We start from the raw sequence: 19,329 nt of genomic DNA on the forward strand, positions 1-19,329 counted from the left end.
ATCCATGGGAGAGCTAACCGTTGGCTCAACTCCCTTAGTAGAGACCAGGAATGTTCCCGGTTGGCAGTTTCAGGGTCGCCATAGAAACCCGTAAAACGCCAAGCGTCATCCATTCCAAAGTCTATACTAGCATCAATGTGACGGTCAGAAGAAGTGAGCACAGCCAAGTTAATGTTTTCTCTCCATAACAAAGCCAGACCACCACCCTGATTCACCCTAGGAACAACAAAAAAATTCACAAACTTCAACTTCCGACAAATTCTTTCAATAGTAATTTTCTCCACTTTGGTTTCCATCAAAAAAACGATTTTGGGATCTTTTTTGCTAATCAAAGCAACCAACTCTTCCTCTGTCTGTGGGTTCCCAAGCCCACGACAGTTCCAGCTTAAGCAACTCATTGGACCTGGTGGTGCTGGACCCCAGCAACCACCTGAAAGTTTTCCTTATTCACCAAGTCCCCCACATTCTTACGTACCTTTTTTGCCATGCTAGTATCTGCTAAGTCAAGAGTAGGGCGTCGATCAACTTGTTCAGACATATCAACAGATGAATTATCACTACCAGCTTCACGTGCCAATTTTTTCCATTTTCTTGCACCACTTGGAACGGCTTCACTATTGGTGATATCAGTTAGGATCGGCTTTGTAGCAGAGAAAGAATAAATACCCGTAGGCATAGATCCATGAAACATATCCACGAGTGTAGGAACTTGTTGCTTAGAGGTGTCACAACTCACAGCCAGCCTATCATTGACCCCACCAACTTCAACATTCTCCAAAATGTACCTATCCTCCATGCAATGGTCCCCTCCTTCCATCATCTCCTTAGGCTGATCAATGCCATGTTGAAGATTTGTTGACGGGGCTGAACTGGAATGATTTTGTTTTGCTGGACCTTTCTTCCACATTGTATCTCCACGATCTCTACCTGAAACCACAACCACCGTTTTACGGTTCTGCTTGAAAGGATCTGCTCGAAGCCACTCACCATACTGCTGGTTCTCTTTTTTCAATTTGCCTTTTCCTTGAAGCCAAAGATCACAGTCCCTTTCGCTATGGTTGACTCGACCACACCAGTAGCAAAAATTTGGAAGACGCTCAAACTTGAGAAGAGCCCAACCAATATGCTCACCCTCTGACCAAAGCTTGCAGCAACGTGGCAGAGGTTTAGTGATATCAAGGGACACACGGATCCGCAAGAACTCACAACCTTGGCCATCATCCTCAGGATCAGCTACTTGTACCAGCTTCCCTATCGTGTTACCCACTGCCTCACCGGTTTCCTGAGTCATACTCTTGTCTGGGATGTTATGGAGTTGCACCCAAAAAACAGAGGAAGTATACTCTAAGCACGGAGCAGACTCCACGTCCACTGTACGCTTGAACACTACCAGACTCTTATCATAGGACCATGGTTCATATTCCAAAACCCTCTCTAAATCCAGAGCATCATCAAATTCAAAAACCAGAATGTTCCCTCCAATGTTCCTGATTTTGAATTCGCCACTCGGTTTCCATAGCGGTTTGAAAGTTCGGGCAACTGCTTCAGCATTCACTGTCCGCTTTGTTAAAAACCTGGCTGCCAATCTGTAAAAGGATGTCATATTAATAATATACGAATGAGGTAAATTTCTGTCTTTCTAATGTTGCGATATTAATATTTAACAAATGCAGGAGGTGGAGAGCATTGGTCCTCCCCAAGGTTTGGGGATTTTTAAACAAAGAGAGATTGACTCCCTGAGAATTGTTTACGAAGAACCACAAGAACATGAGGAAAGACGAAGAGCAATGGATGAAGGACACTGCAACAACTTGTACTGTGGTGGGTGCTCTCATTGTTACCATTGTGTTTGCTGCAGTATTTACCATTCCAGGTGGTAATGACCAGATTAATGGCTTCCCAATTTTCTTAAATAAAAAATTATTTACGACCCTTATAGTATCCAATGCTCTCTCACTCTTTTCTTTCCTCAACTTCAGTCTTGATGTTTCTGGAAATCCTCACATCTCGTTATGCAGAAGAAGATTTCCATGAGTCCTTGCCTAGAAAGATGATAATAGGCCTTTCCAACCTTTTCTTCTCTATTACAGCCATGATGATAGCCTTTTCTCTTGCTCTTTCTCTTATGCTACATGAACAATAATGGATTTTCAAACCTGTCATTTGTTTGGCTAGTATTCCTATCACCCTCTGTGTATTGATGCAGTTCCCCCTTCTTGTTGCCATGGCAATTTCAACTTACGAACCTAGCATCTTCGATAGGAAAATGAAGCTTTTTTAACATATTCATTAATTGTGCTATATGATGTATTGGTATCCTGTTAATAATTGGCATAGCTAAACATGAAGGTTTTATTTCTTTATTCTTTTCAAATTTTCTTTAGTTTATAAACCATATATCCTAGTCTATAAACCATATATCCTAGTTTGATCAAAGATAGGTAAGAAATGAATTTTTCAGAAAACATTGCAAAGAATTTCCACCATTTTTTTTTAATTCCTCTGAGTGTGATTGGTCTTTTCCAAAATCTGATTGCTAAAATAAACTAGATGTGATTTGTCTAGGTCTTTATATCATTATCTTCCTTTCCTTCATACTTCCTTGCCAAACAAATCTAATTTGCTGGCTGCACCAAATTAACCCAGAACCCTTTTGTTTCTTTTATTCTTATTTTTTTGGATTAAGAAAAACCAAGAGAAATCAGTTCGAAGGATTTGTCACCCTATGCCAAAGCAACTGAGAGCTCTTCCACAGGTGGAATTTGAAATCTGATGGGTCAACCATCATAGAGATAGCATCCTGCTCTTAGATAGTCTCATATTAGATATAGGACAGAATTGTAATAAGATGGACTTCAATATTGAAGTGCCATAGGGAGTTTGGTATTCAAAGTTAAAGGTGGTCTGCACCTAATATTGCCAAAATGTTTTGCATTGCATTGGCTTGTGGAACCAAAGTACAATACCTTTTTCCTTATCTTACCCTTTTTTAAAATGAAAAGCTCCATTTTAAAAAATAAAATGGTATTTATGCTCCATTTAAAAGCATCAGTATTCCATTTAAAAGCATCAGTATTTATGCACCCAAAACTAAGTAGCAATGATCCAGGGAAAAAAAAGTTGCAAACTTCAATTGCACCATTACCACCTAAATACTGGTGATAGCAGACAACCTAGAGCTGTAAACATATAAACATTGAGAAGCTTTTTTTGTTTTTTAGATAGGTAAAAGAAATTTTTTAATAGAAGAAGAGAAGCACACAAACTGTTCCTATGGTACACAGGACATGTACCAAAGGAAACAAAACATTAAGTAAAAGAGCACAAATCTAAAAATTCCCAAAAAGAGGGGATATAAGGACAGCTCAATGCAGTCATCCAATCAAACAGAGTAAGCAAGAAAAACCATTTCAATTCAATGATAGAATGTTCCTCCCCATTGAAAGTTTTAAGATTCTATTCTCATAAAATAGTCCACATGATGCATTGTGGAATTGCTCCCCAAATAACTACTGCCCAACACCTGCCGCCCACCCCCTCTATTCCAACAAGCCAGTAGATCCACCACTTGCTTAGGCATCACTCAAGAAACCCCAAAGAGGCTAAACACAAACATCCACAAATTATATGCATAAGAGCAGCAAAGGAGCAAGTGACCCACCGATTCCCAACTGTTCTTGCACATGAAAAATCTGTTGACAATATAAATATTCCTCCTCAAATTATCCGAAGTGAGAATCTTTCTCCTAGCCTGTCCAAGTAAAATAAGCCACTCCAGAAGGAACTTTCACCCTCCAAATACTTTTTCAAGGGAAGGCATGACTTCCTCCAATCGTTAGGGCTCTATAATAAGATTTTAACTTTGAAAGATCCATTCTTTGCAGGCTTCCACACCATTTTATCAACCCCATTCCAATCAATATTAGTGGAATACAATAAAGTAGAGAAAGATTATAAATACTGATGTGGCAATTTTCAAAAAAATAAAAATAAATAAATACTGACGTGGCATTCTTTAAATGCCAACGAATTTTTTTAATATTATTTTAATTTCCACATCTACATAAAAAATGCCAACAAAGCACTCTGTTTACAATATAAGATATTTCTGTTACTAAGATGACGGCAGAGACCAAAATAGAAATGCTTTTCAATTTTCAGGGACTAAGGTAAGTGTGTTTAAAACATAGATACCAAAATCGGAATCAGCTCAAAATGGAGGGACCAAAAGTGCATTTTTGCCTAAAAATTATTATGTTTTTTTATTGAATTATTATTATTATTTTTTTAATCTAGTGTGGTCTTGAGATCTTTAGCCCACATATGCCTTCATTAATCTTCTTTGTTCTAGCCAAATAGTTCACCCCGTATGCAAGACCCATTTGTTCATTAAAAAAAAAAGAAGAAAAAAAAAAAGAAGAAGCTTATTCCTTGTCTCAAGTCAACACAGGAAAGAGATTAGAAGGTTATCTTTTATTACATTTCACATTCGAGCAAACACTGGCGTTCTAAACAGTTACATTCTCCATTCGAGATGGCTTAGGCAGAAGACATATATATATATATTTTTAAATGGTATAATCGGTAAGATTGAAATCCCATGTTGTGGTGCAAAGGATTTCTCAAATAAACTAAACACAAAGTGATTAAATAAATTTTAGAATATTCAAGGTTTGTCAACAGTTTTGTACTTGATAAATTTTAAGTTATTTCAAGATCTGCCCATTGAATTAATGAATAAATCCATGAAGTATTTAATTGCAAATTGTAAGGTCTATGTGTATTGGTATTGTCAAATCATGCCAAATTATGTGTCTTTTATTGAGTTTTGATGTGTCTTAAAGTTATAATTGAAGATCAAGTTGAAAACACAGTCTGCTCAAGAAAAGCAGAAAAGTGTATTTTTAACATATATCTTGATAGTTGGCTCGATACTTTCTTAATATCTTCCCAATCTATAGAGCCCTTATAGGTCACCTTCAGTAAATCTCAATACATACTAAAAACTTCCTCGAAACCTCCTCTTGAGATTATTATCCTTCATGTGAGGGTTTCTACAGTTCACAAAGTATTTGTGGCTGATGAAGTTTAATATTTTTGGTCTGACTTTTTTGGCTTTGACAAAAGGAAGTCATATTTGGTGGACCCTCTATATCTCTTCCATTACACATGGCTTTTGAAGGCATGAATCTGTCTTATTGATTCATCCTTATCTCCATACAATTACTAGGACAGTAAAGATGATCAATCCGAGCAATGATGCAGTGCATTATTTAGGTTTAGGACAATTATTGTATATTCTGGTCTTCCCTTTCACATGGGGGTGGGTCAGTAGGACCTACCCTATATGAAAGGGAGAGTATACATACAAACACATAATAATTTATTACTTTATTTTAATGTTGATTTTAGAAATGCACAGAAAAAGTCTGTTAAAATATATGTTAGAAAATTTTTGATAGGCCACAAACTGAATGACCCCTTGTGATAAAAATTAATTAATTAATTAGCCAAGTTATTAATTAATCAATTTATCATGCAAAGCGTGGTAGCACAAACAAATCACCAACAAACTAAATATGTAGAGGAAAATAAAAGACACGGTGATTTGTTTACGAATGGGGAAAACCTAACGGCAAAAACCCCACCGGGTGATTTTCAGGTTACCACTCCCGAAACTCCATTATTATCACAACAAGAGGTTACAAGTAAAGGAATCCAAGTACCTTACCAACCTACAATTGAACCCTTACCCCAATACCCAATTGGACTTGTTTTGTAGTGATAGTTCCCTTTTCAGATGCACGACTCCCAGTACATGACTAACCAATTGCGCGGATCCCAGTACGCGACTTCAATCACCAACTAAGTAGGTTGTTGGTTGCAAAGTTTTTCAGTTCATCCACACGATGAAGATCAAGATGATACTTGGTCACAAAATCCTACGCTGCACATACACAACAACTTCTTCAAGAGAAAGAGATGAACTAGGGCAAGAACTTCATCTCCGGTCACAATTTGCTTGAACAGAGTTTGCTCAAAACTAGTGCAACTTGTGAACACTTTGACGGCCCTTAAACTGATCATTTTATATGTCTAGGTTTAGGAGAAAAGAAGGCCCAAAGACACATTCACGGATCCCAAGAAAATCAGATTGTAATTCTGAAAATCTTAAACTTCGACAGATAGCAGGTGTCGAGCACACCGAATGAAGAACAGCTTCCTTAAGCTCGATAGATACAGCTGTCGAGCCAGCTGTCAAGCTTTAATGATTTTGCACTCTGAACTTGTTTTCTTGAACAGACTTGAAATCTTTAATACTTGATCTTGAAACAAGGTTTCTTGAAGTATTTAAAACATCCTAAATCCACCAAAATACAAGTAAAGTGCGTTTTGTCAAAGGATAAGCCAATTACATAAAATCATGACATATATTCTTAACAAGTGAAACACATATGTCCTAACAATTTTGAAAAATTACAGTCTTTAAAATTGTTCTCAGTTTATCTTCTAATTGTTCCTTTTGTGTTTGTAAGGAGAATTTTAAGTAGATCACACCCTGATCTAAAATCTATCATTGTGTTTATAGAAATTTTTTGCTCTAATTGGTCATTTTGTAGTTTGAGGTAGTCACCGATAGAGATTTTTTTATTATTTTTTTTTATTTTTTTATATTAAATAATAAATAGTATTTTGACAACTGTTTCAAATTTATTGATGAAAGCTAAAAGATTGGTGATCCATTGCTGTTTAGGAAATATCCAAAATGTTACTTATTTTCCCTTCCCTGTCATTAATAGATATTTTGCTTTTTGCACATGTTTGTTGCACCACATTTTGGGCTAGACATATTTGCACCTTTTTTTGCACCACATTTTGCTTTTTGCACATGTCATTAATAGATGTGTACTTGTTTTATAATTAAGTAAAAAGAAAAAGACGCATTCTATATAAAATTTTATTCTATAATATTCCTCCAAAGTTTTTTATTTGTTATTATTTCTCATTACTTCTATTGAATAATTATAATGGATATATGTGTGCAATTTATAATTGTTACTTTTTGTAAGGTTGAATTTATTCAACGATGTGTTGGTTTTATTTCGTGACAAATTTGCTTGTAATTTCAGTAATTAGATACCCTGTATATAAGTGGGAATAATGTAAGGGTTGTGTGTGAGAGAGTGTGAAGAAATTCAAGAGTGTGTGTATTGAGAGGTTTCTCGCAACTGGATCTCACAAGTGACCCAATGATTCCAAACTGTTCTTGCACATGAAACATCTGTTGACAATATAAATATTCCTCCTTAAATTATCCAAAGTGAGAATCTTTCCCCTAGCCTGTCCAAGTAAAAAAAAGCCACTCCGGAAGGAACTTTCACCCTCCAAATACTTTTTCAAGGGAAGGCATGACTTCCTCCGGTCGTTAGGGCTCTATAATAAGATTTTAACTTTGAAAGATCCATTCTTTGCAGGCTTCCACACCATCTTATCAACCCCATTCCAATCAATATTAGTGGAATACAATAAAGTAGAGAAAGATTATAAATACTGACGTGGCGATTCTCAAAAAATAAAAATAAAATAAAATACTGACGTGGCTTTCTTTAAACACCAACGAATTTTTTTAATATTATTTTAATGTCCACATCTGCATAAAAAATGCCAACGAAGCACTCCGTTTACAATGTAAGATATTTCTATTACTAAGATGACGGCAGAGACCAAAATAGAAATGATTTTCAATTTCCAAGGACTAAGGTAGGTGTTTTTAAAACATAGATACCAAAATCGGAATCAGCACAAAATGGAGTGACCAAAAGTGCATTTTTGCCTAAAAATTATTATGTTTTTTTATTGATTTTTTTTTTTTAATCTAGTGTGGTCTTGAGATCTTTAGCCCACATATGCCTTCATTAATCTTCTTTGTTCTAGCCAAATAGTTCACCCCGTATGCAAGACCCATTTGTTCGTTTAAAAAAAAAAAAAAAAAAAAAAAAAAAAAAAAAAAAAAAGGAAAAAAAGCTTATTCCTTGTCTCAATTCAACACAGGAAAGAGATTAGAAGGTTATCTTTTATTACATTTCACATTCGAGCAAACACTGGCGTTCTAAGCAGTTACATTCTCCATTTGAGATGGCTTAGGCGGAAGACATTAAAAAAAAAAAAATGGTATAATCGGTTAGATTGAAATCCCATGTTGTAGTGTAAAGGATTTCTCAAATAAACTAAACACAAAGTGATCAAATAAATTTTAGAATATTCAAGGTTTGTCAACAGTTTTGTACTTCATAAATTTAAGTTGCTTCGTGTGCGTGAGGCATTGGCTTAAAAAACCAATTTTTTTACACTTTATCTTATTTTTGCTATTATTCATGAGTTTTATTGTATTTTTTGATATTATTCATGGGTCTCACTGTACTATTTCAGCTACCTTTTAGCTTTATTTATAGAACTTTTAGAAAAAAAGTTTTCAGTTTCAACTAAATAAGCTGTTCCCAAATGGACACTTTGGTTGCATTTGGCATTGGCTTAAAAAGCTAGTTTTATTTATTTTTATTTTTTTATTTTTTTTTACTATTTAGTTTATTTTTACTACTATTCATTGGTCCTATTGTACTTTTTTTAGTATTATTTATGGGTCTCACTGTACTATTTCAGCTCGTTTGACAATAACTTCGAGAAATAATTTGAGTAAGGAGCTTGTATACAGTTTTTTTTTTTTTTTTTTTTGGCTGAGAAACTTGTAAACGGTTTTGGTTGAGTATGTTGATTAACAATGTATGTAAAATAGGTTTATGAAAACATTTCTACATATGGTGATCTAAGTTGTGATTTTGTAGGTTTGTTTTAAAGTAGAGGTGCATCTCAACCTCTTGCACTTCTGACATTATAAATAGAAATAATCTTTTCCTTATTCAGCCATCTAATTGACTTACAAATTTCTTGTACCTCTTACTATAGGAGCACAGGAAACCGTGTAAATCACTAGATGAATATAATGGAGCGGAATTTCGAAAAATATCGAGAAGGGCAACAAAAGCCCAAAACATTTTTGAATGAAACAAATATAACAAAGCACATGATAATTTATCTCAAGATCTGCCCATTGAATTAATGAATAAATCCATGAAGTATTTAATTGCAAATTGTAAGGTCTATGTGTATTGTATTGTCAAATCATGCCAAATTATGTGTCTTTTATTGAGTTTTGATGTGTCTTAAAGTTGTAATTAAAGATCAAGTTGAAAACATAGTTTGCTCAAGAAAAGCAGAAAAGTGTAATTTTAACATATATCTCGATAGTTGGCTCGATACTTTCTTGTTGTAGATCACCTTCAGTAAATCTCAATACATACTAAAAACTTCCTCGAAACCTCCTCTTGAGATTATTATCCTTCATGTGAGGGTTTCTACAGTTCACAAAGTATTTGTGGCTGATGAAGTTTAATCCTTTTGGTCCGACTTTTTTGGCTTTGACAAAAGGAAGTCATATTTGGTGGACCCTCTATATCTCTTCCATTACACATGGCTTTTGAAGGCATGAATCTGTCTTATTGATTCATCCTTATCTCCATACGATTACTAGGATAGTAAAGATGATCAATCCGAGCAATGATGCAGTGCATTATTTAGGTTTAGGACAATTATTGTATATTCTGGTCTTCCCTTTCACATGGGGGTGGGTCAGTAGGACCTACCCTATATGAGAGGGAGAGTATACATATGAACACATAATAATTTATTACTTTATTTTGATGTTGACTTTAGAAATGCACAAAAAATTTCTGTTAAAATATATGTTAGAAAATTTTGAAAAATTATAGTCTTTAAAATTGTTCTCAGTTTATCTTCTAATTGTTCTTTTTGTGTTTGTAAGGAGAATTTTAAGTAGATCACACCCTGATCTAAAATCTATCGCTGTGTTTATAGAAATTTTTTGCTCTAATTGGTCATTTTGTAGTTTGAGGTAGTCACTGATAGAGAATTTTTTTTATATTAAATAAAAAGTATTTCGACAATTGTTTCAAATTTATTGATGAAAGCTAAAGGATTGGTGATTCATTGCTTTTTGGGAAAAATCCAAAATGTTACTTATTTTCCCTTCCCTGTCATTAATAGATATTTTGTTTTTTGCTTAAAAGCCACCACTAAATTTGTAGCCAAACTTTGTCATTTTATCTGTCAAATTTTTTTTTTATTAAATTATTTTCCCTAACCGCAGGATTGCATTATCTTTTTATATCTTATTATGCTTCCAAAATATTAAAACATGTAATAACTCTCTCATCTGTTTAAATTTCAATATTTTTTGTACTTTAAAATTATAAAGAAAAAAGAATGAATTTATTTGATTGAGTGGGAAATAATCTAATTGATAGGAAGTTTAATATGCACGTTCAGAATAGAAGAAATCTTGTAGCACAACTGATCCCTTTGTCTTTGCTGAAAAAGAAAACAACACCATTTTCATTAGCCTTCTTTCTTACTTCTTAACATGTGATAAAATTATTTGAAGTGGTAACTTATCCCGTTTGATAATCAAATTGATAAAAATATTTTTAATCTAGTAATGATAGAATGGTACATAATAAAAGTAATTTATATTTTCATATTTGGACCCAATTTATTCAATGAATAGGTATTATTATTATTATTATTAAATATCTCTCTTAAAATGTGTAAATGGGTAAGCATTGAGTGCTATTTTACAAAATAATGACCACTTTTATCAATTCATTATATTTTTATTAAAAGCCAGAAAAGTGCAGTACAAAGATGTAATTCTAAAGATTTAAAATTTTCCAGATTGGTCCTGTTTCAGATAAGGTTTTCCAGATTTTTGGAGTATCAGCATGCAGGGATAGTAGGCAAGTTGATAGTGAAGTGTAACCCATAGTATATTATAACTTTGACATATTTGAAATATGTTGATCTCATAAATTTATATTATTTTGTCAATCTATATACTTGTTTCAATTAGTTTGGTATTTGTTTACTTATTGAGTTGTCAACTCACGCCCCCCTCCCCCTTTTCTCCTTCAGTTTCAGATTATTAAAAATAGCAAGTTTTGGAACTTTTGCTGATGGTGTATGCTTGAATAGAGATTAGAAAATTTTGAAATAAGATGATCTTGTAATAATTAGTATATCTTTTGTTTAACAGTCATGGGGTTTGGATTGTTGTTTTTATTAGTATTTTGGAGATTTTTTGATAATTGCATTATTGAGGATGGTTGTGGATTTATTGATGAAATTTTATTTGAGGATAATTTTTAGTTACTAAGAAAGTCTTGTACATCCGTAAGATAAAAATTTATAAAAAAGTGTGGTTATTGTCACGTGACTATTTGTATTGTTGAGTTTGGGCGTGACATGGAGTGAGTACACATTAGGCCATGTTTGGTTTGCTCAATTCTCATCACCCATTACTCACTTTTAATGGGACCCACACCATTTGTGCTTGTTTGGCATTGTTTTGGTTTCCCACTTTCCATCGTTCTTAATTCAAAAAAGTGAGTTAGTGTATGTCTGGGTAGTGCGTCTGCGTTCACGTTTTGCGTTTTTTTTTAAAAGACCAGCGTCTCTTGCATTGTTCATGAGACATGAACAATGCAAATAGGCATATAAATAGTATTTTTTGTGTAAACAGTAATCGAAAATTATTATTTTTTATTATTTTCAATTTTTAATAAAATAAACAGTATACAAACGCACTTAAAGCGAGGGGGAAATAAAAACACATTTTGCTTCTTTCCGGATAATGAGTAATGGTGATAGTGGCAAAGTTGTAATTAACTAAAGGCGAGTGGGTCCCAACTGAAGGTCAAGTCCCATTACATGCAGTTACATGCAGAGAAATTATGAAGCCAACGGTCATATGCACTATTCAATTTCAGCTTTAGTGCAATCACCTCATTCACGCTCATTTTCTATCTTTCACTTTCACATATTGCTTTGTTCTTGTACCGAAAGGTGAGAAAAGTTGGAGATTCTAGCCTTTTGCCCTTAATATTTAAAAAATTTAGCAATATGCCCCTATTTCGAAACTATATAGGGATATGCCCCTGTTTCGATACTCGATTAACTTAAAATCGAGTTTCAATGAAATACTCGATTCATAGAAAATCGAGTTACGCCGAATAAAACTAAAAAAAAAAAAAAAAAAAAAAAAAAAAAAAAAAAGCATGGAACTCGATTTTAGGGAAGTCGAGTTCCAAAACGTCACTATAGGGCTTAAAAACGCCACTATAGGGCCCCTTGAACCTAGTATGGGGACTTATAAAAAGATTTTGCAGGAAAACGCCGCTATAGGGCCCGAAAACGTCATTATAAGGCTTAAAAACGCCACTATAGGGATCCCAGAACAGAGCGATTACCCTCATAAAAAATTTTTGCAGGAAAACGCCGCAATAGGGCTCTAAAACGTCACTACAGGGCTTAAAAACGCCACTATAGGGCACCCAGAATATGGGCCAATCACACTTTTAAAAAAATTTGCAGGAAAACGCTACTATAGGACTTTAAAACGTCACTATAGGGCTTAAAAACGCCACTATAGGGCTCCTTGAATATGGGGCGATCACACCTATGAAATTTTTTTTCGCATGGAACTCGATTTTCTGAAACTCGAGTTTCATGCAATTTTTTTTTTTTTTTTTTTTTTTTTTTTTTAAGTTTGATCGGGCATAACTCGATTTTCTACAAATCGAGTATTTAATTGAACTCAATTTTAGGATAATCGAGTATCGAAACAGGGGCACGCTCCTTTATAGTTTGCAAACAGGGGCATATTGCCAATTTTTTTTAAAATTAAGGGTAAAAGGCCAGAATCTCAGAGAAAAGTTTCCTCATATTATCTGCCCTATTCTTCACGCATCTGGGTCCAGGGTTTTTTTTTTTTTTTCTTTGCCGAAGCTGGTTCTCATTTTATAAGTTTGATCATATCTCTCTCTACTACTTCACATAAGGGAATTTCTAACAAATATTTTTTACCTTTGTTGTTGGTTTATTTTTCAGATCTACTTCATATTCACCGATCTTCTACATTCCTTCAGCTTCTCTCCCTTGCAAGGTACAACAATGGCTCTACAATAAATTTTTGTGGGACCCAGTGAGTGACATAAAGCAGAGTTTTTGAATTGGAAAACCCATTGAGATATTCCACCCAAACGACCCACCAAGCAGAGTTATGGGTTTATTTGAGTTAGAGTTATAAGAATTGAGTTAGGAGTTTGAGTGATGAGTAACCTCCAAACCAAACAGGGCCTTAATAACTCGTCATTTTTTCTTTTGATTTTTTGTTCGTATTGTAAGGCATTGTTTGTTGGTCATTGAATTTGTGATTTTGTTCACACAGTTTATTTTGTATTTTGGTTTGTTTCTCGCCAACCTTTTCTTTTTTCTTTTATTTTGATTCGAAGACAGGAGGCCACGCCACCACTGCCAGCAGGCCGATCGTCGTCACCGCCTCATCACTGGTATTTCTTCTCTTCTCTCGCTTCTTTGACTCTCTCTCACTCTCTTTTAGATTTGATCTGCTTTTATGGTTTCTCTCTCTTTCGCACTCTCTAATCTCATTTCTAGCTCAACTTTTACCGCCTCTGACTTTTTATCTTAGCGTCTGTGTGGGTTGTGACTTTTATCTGAGTGTCTGTGCCTTTCTTAGTTCTAGTTTGAGGCTTTTTTTACTAGTAGAACTCTTTTTTTTTTTTTTGGATAAACTATTTACTACCACAGAACTGGTAGTAAAGTTTTGGAGCATGCAACGAGTGTGGGTCTGTGGTCAAAATAATTTTTAATTGAATAACTAGCTTGTAACTATTGTAACTATATGCATAGATATTCTTAAAAAATAAATATTAAAATGAATAGTATAATTCTTATATATATAATTTAAATATTATTAATAGTCATTTTTATATATTTTTTTAGGGATAATTACACATAACCCACCTGTGGTTATGGCGAAAATCACTTTATCTACCCGTGGTTTGAAAAGTATCACTTAACCCACCTGTGGTATGTTTCCGTCAATCTCCGTAACCCACCTCAAGCCCAGCCGTTACAAAAACACCTCTTAACACCAAAACACAACATAACGCGAATCAAAACACCAAAAACTCAGAAACTTTTCAAGAGAGAGACTTGTGGTGAGATTAACGTGTTCTTCGTGGTTTTTATATCTCTTTTTCAGCATCACTCACCCGCAAATCCCTACTCTCTTTCAGTTTCATGGGGTTTTCTCGCAGACACATTTCGCATTCCACTCGAATTCCCACAAACCCAGTTCAGATTAGTGGGTTTCGTAGTTGTTCTTCGTGCCACTCTTACTCTCACCCGTTGAGTTCTAGCCATGAAGCCGAGTTTAAGAATTTGGGCCATTCTGAAATGCAATTTGGGCAACTGGGTTTTGATCATTTTCTAGTTTCTACAGTTTCGAATGGTGGGTCGGGTGGCTATGGAGGTTCTGGTGGCTATGGGCAACTGGGTTTTTTTTTTTTTTTTTTTTTTTTTTTTTTTTTTTTTTTAATTCGAGGAGTTAGCCAAAGGGTTGAGGGAGGCAATGGGGAAAACTTCTATCTTTCTTTTCTCTCTATTGTGAACCCATAACCACTGGCCACCGTGATTTCTACAAAAAAAAATAATAATAAAGCACACCCAAATGCAAAAACCAACAAAACCCACAAATGGTGACACAAAACCACCAAAATGGAGAGCCACAACTCATTAATGGCGAGAAAATTTGTAACCACTTATGGAGAGCCAGAACCATTGTGATGAGATGAAACCACCGGGTCAGGACAGGCTGAAAAAGAGATATAAAAACCACAAAGAACACGTTGATCTCACCACAAGTCTCTCTCTTGAAAAGTTTCTGAGTTTTGGGTGTTTTGATTCGCGTTATGTTGTGTTTTGGTGTTAAGAGGTGTTTTTGTAACGGCTGGGCTTGAGGTGGGTTACGGAGATTGACGGAAACATACCACAGGTGGGTTAAGTGATACTTTTCAAACCACAGGTAGGCAAAGTGATTTTCGCTCTAACCACAGGTGGGTTATGTGTAATTATCCCTTTTTTTTAACTCTTTAAAAAGTTTTGTAAGAATGTTATTAGGTAAAAATTCTAGACTCTTTAGCTATTTTTATGTTCATTATTAATTCTAAACTCTTTGGTTTTTGTACACAATAACTCACTTGAATGGAGATTTATGATATGGTCCCACATTTGATTCCAAAATTATGAAATAAAACCCTCTATAAAAATAAATAATTTAGGATACATGGTGTAAAATTAGACTTCAATGGTAAAATTTAATTGGATTTTCTCTAAACTTTACCTATTAATATATATATATATATATATATAGATGACTTATAAATTTGAATTGTTTTTAGTTACACAAAAAAAAGGCTCATAAATATTAAATCATTCAAACTCTCTCTCTTCCTCTAATTTTATATATATTGTTAGATATACAATTATGTTTTTTTATGATTTATTTATGTTGGACTCCTCGTTTTTTACACTAAATTAACTTATTTGGTACAAAAATTAAAATTTTTGATTAGATGGGACATGTATACATATATAGATGACTTATAAACTTGAATTATTTTTAGTTTTATAAAAAAAAGGCTCATAAATATAAAATCGTTTAAAAATTATGTTTTTTTTTTTAATCCTCATTTTTTACACTAAATTAACTCATTTGATACAAAAATTAAAAAAACTTAGATTAGATGGGACATGTGGTACAAAATTAGACTCTAATTGAATTCCAATTTGAAATCTAATTGGATTTTCTCACAGTTTTACCTATTATTATTATATATAGATTAATTGCAAATGACATAAAATTTCACTGTGTTATGAGAATAAATAAATTTATTGTATGGTTGAATAATTAGTTGCATGAGTGATGTTAAATATATTACAAATTTTATCATATAGATCTTGTAAATTGATGCATCACAAAGTCATAAAAGGTAATTAATACACTAATAATTCATTATTTTTATAGTAAAATTTTTAGTAACTTTTAGCATTTTCCTAATTGCATAATATTACACACAAAATTAATTACATAACAAGAAAAATTAAAAGGTATTTGAGAGTTGTAAGGATTGAGATTGGACTAGACCCAAAATAGGGTTGGGCTCAAACCCAAGCGGTTCAAATAATAAATTTGTAGAGCGTGGATAAAAGAACCAGATCTATTCCAGAAGAAAAACGATCAAATTTGGTGATTTAAGACTGCTGGACACAAGTAGGATTAGAAAATCTGTCATTGGAATAACTCAAGGAGTTCGTACTATATTATCTAGTTGAACAATAAAATTATACAAGAATGCACTGTCTTTTGTTTTTTTTTTTTTATCCTTGATTTTTTTCCTACGTTATATACTACCATCTTAGTGTCATCCTTACCACACACGTGTGGGTTAGATTCGGGAAACTCCTTCCTGTCCCATCCAGCATCTCCCAGAATCATCAGCCAGTAGCTGTAAGGTTGCTTGATCACTGTTCAGGCATCATTTCCACATTAATATGGCCAAAGAGTTAGTTGAGAGGCATTTAATGTGGAGGTAGCAGATTTTGAAGATATTTGCTTACCTTTCTTTCCTTACCCCTGATTCAATGTCCAACCCTTAGTTGTGATGTAACTTCAAAGAAGGTCCATAATGATATGGCAGCCCTACTTACCTCGGACACTTGTTATCGAGATGGCTTTTATCCTCGGACATTCGTTGGACTTATCTCAACTCTTCTCTTTACTCCCTTCTCCTTATAATTTCATTCAAACATCCTCGGATTGGGTCATAGGCCCAATTAATACAACCTTAACAGTACCTCCTAACTAAATGGCCCCCACAATAGCCCTTCAAAATCTTGCTTTTCTACTCCTCGGGAGGAAATGATGATTTTGATGTTCTCAGCCCATCTTGTTTATGATCCTATTCCGTATTTCTGACTTCCTATATGTCTTTTTACCTGCTCAAGGCATGCTCCTGACGCTTTGTCGTCCAGAGCGTGCTAGCATTAAATTTTGGCGACGCTCCTATCCCCCACGTTTAACGGCAAGATGTAAATCGAACGATGAAGGATTTTTCTTGTTTTACGAGCGGGAACTTTCCCGCTTGTAACTTCTATGTCACTATAAATAGCTTTTCAAATCAATTCTTTTGCTTACTTTCTGCAATTACACAATTCTAGAGCTCATACACTGAACCTGTCTCTCTATCTTTCATTTCCCTGTGCGTCTACAAATACTAGAAACTTGTCCAAGGACCCCTTTCCAAACTCGTAAGTCTTCTTAAATCCTTTAGCTTTCATTTTAAACTTGTTAACTTTTCTTCAAAACCTCTTAGGAAAATGGGTAAGTTCAAATGTTTGGTCGAGTTCGAGGAGGGTATGAGGAGTTTTAGGGCTAAGTATAGGATCCCACCATAGTAGGCATGAGGTACGTTGCCCAGGGGGAATGGGTTGGCGCTAGGAAAACATAGGAGGTGGTCATTCCCATGATTGCCTTCATAGAGGGTGGGATGACCATTCCCATGAGTACTATTACTAGGAATTACCTTAGGTTTTTTAGGTTATCTCCCACACAATGTGTCCCAAACATGATGTGAATTGGGTGTACAATCTACACAATTTGAAGGGGCAGGGATATTACCTCAAGTTGAGGCATCCTGAAGTAAGGCTAATCCAGTGCCTTCCCACTTCAAACAAGAATTTAAAAGAGGATTTCCTTATCTTTTTCGGGGAATGGCACAATGGCCTACCCTGTCCAATGGAGGAGGGAGAACCAGGTGGGGGTATAGCTGTAAATTCATGAATTTTGGTTTACATTTCCTTTTCGTGTCTCAATGTCCTTGTTTCTAACGAAACCCCATTCTAATTCAATGACTTTGCAGACAAGCGTGCTACCAAGCCCAAGCTCAGCTTAGTTAACAAGGCAAGCTTGGATAGGATCTTGCAAGCCGAGGTGTATGTGAACGAAGCTGACGGTCAACTCTGAGTAGCTCATTTGATCCTTGGATACACACCCCTCTCGTTTGCCTTCCAAGCCCCTAAATACGTAATCAAAGCTCGTGACCCCCAGCTCCACCGCATCGGTGTTGTTTACTAAGGGTTTGTTGTTCCAGAGGGTGTTTCACTCCCTAAAGATACTTCCCGCACCCAACCACTTTTCGTTGCCACTCCTTCAGTAGGAGCATCCTCATCCCAGCTCGTTCTCAAGGAAGAGGAAGAAAGAAGAAGAAGAAGAAGAAAGAAATCTAGAGGAAGTTGTAGATTTGTCAAATTCCTCGGATGAATTCGAGGTGTTTAAATAGACTCTACCTCCTGAGGAAGTTTTTGACGAAATGGGTGTCCAAAGGAAGCCTCAGAGGAGTTTAATGGAGCTGATAGAAAATCAGCTTGGAAAAGGTGCACTGGGGAAATTTGCACAGTCTCAGATTCCCACCTCTTCCCAAATCTCCTTCTCCTGCTCCTCACCAACCTCAACCAATCAGACCTGACCCTGCTGATCCAAAAAGGAAAAGGGAAGGACATGGTTGATGTTGGAAGATCTCGTTTGACCTGAGAAGACGAGGCCCAATGAGCTGCGAAGCAGCAAAAGGTCAGCCATACATCACAAAGGGTCTTGGAGAGATCAGACTTTCAGCCTCCAGAGCCACGAGCCTGGCTTTCAGCATCCATGCACGACGGGGAGCCCCTGAGGGATGATGCATCACTCAGGGACTTTAACGGGGGCATTGGGTGCCATGTTGCCTCACCGTGGAGGAGGCCTTGCTGCTCTCAAAAGATATGTCCGACTTGCGAAGCATGAGGAAGAATGAGGTCTTCCTCAACTGTAAAAGATATCTGGGCATGGTAAGATGTTAACCCCATTTTTTTTTTTTACTTATAATTATTATTTATAGATATATATTTTTTGTTGGCATGATATTAATCCTTTTCTTTTAGGCTGTCCAAGCCACTTTCAGGTTGGAGGAAATTACTAATAACTGCTACCAGCAATTGGAAGATGAGAAGAAAAGACAGACAGCTGCGGTGCAAACACTGACCATATCAGAAAATAGCAACGCCGAGTTGAAGAAAAAGCTGGTCGAGAAGCAGCATGCTCACCGTAGGCTTATTGAGGTTTACATCTTTACTAGGTGATCACAAACCCTGTGATCCGTGAATGGGAATTAAGGGTTTACTCCCTTCAAATGCTCAAGTTCGTGTTGAACTAGCATTTTAATAGTACAAGGGTGTATTAATTTCTATTGAACCTGTTTAATGTTTCAATAGATGTCATAGGGTATTAATTTCCACTAAGTT

General features: G+C 35.2%; 1 protein-coding gene and 1 pseudogene across 1 annotated transcript; both read left to right on the forward strand.

The window, feature by feature from the left end:
• Positions 1 to 1,667: 1,667 nt before the first annotated feature.
• On the forward strand, positions 1,668 to 2,281 carry LOC126721981 (uncharacterized; annotated as a pseudogene).
• A 9,483-nt stretch (positions 2,282 to 11,764) lies between these two features.
• On the forward strand, positions 11,765 to 19,329 carry LOC126721982 (uncharacterized). The gene is made up of 5 exons (XM_050425120.1): positions 11,765 to 11,791; positions 11,907 to 11,976; positions 13,021 to 13,075; positions 13,425 to 13,481; positions 18,970 to 19,329. Exons 1-5 carry the CDS (start codon positions 11,765 to 11,767, stop codon positions 19,067 to 19,069), a joined length of 309 nt encoding a protein of 102 aa, XP_050281077.1. The 3' UTR covers positions 19,070 to 19,329.

The sequence above is a fragment of the Quercus robur genome, chromosome 4 (genome assembly GCF_932294415.1).
Source record: "Quercus robur chromosome 4, dhQueRobu3.1, whole genome shotgun sequence".
In the NCBI taxonomy this organism is placed as follows: Eukaryota; Viridiplantae; Streptophyta; class Magnoliopsida; order Fagales; family Fagaceae; genus Quercus; species Quercus robur.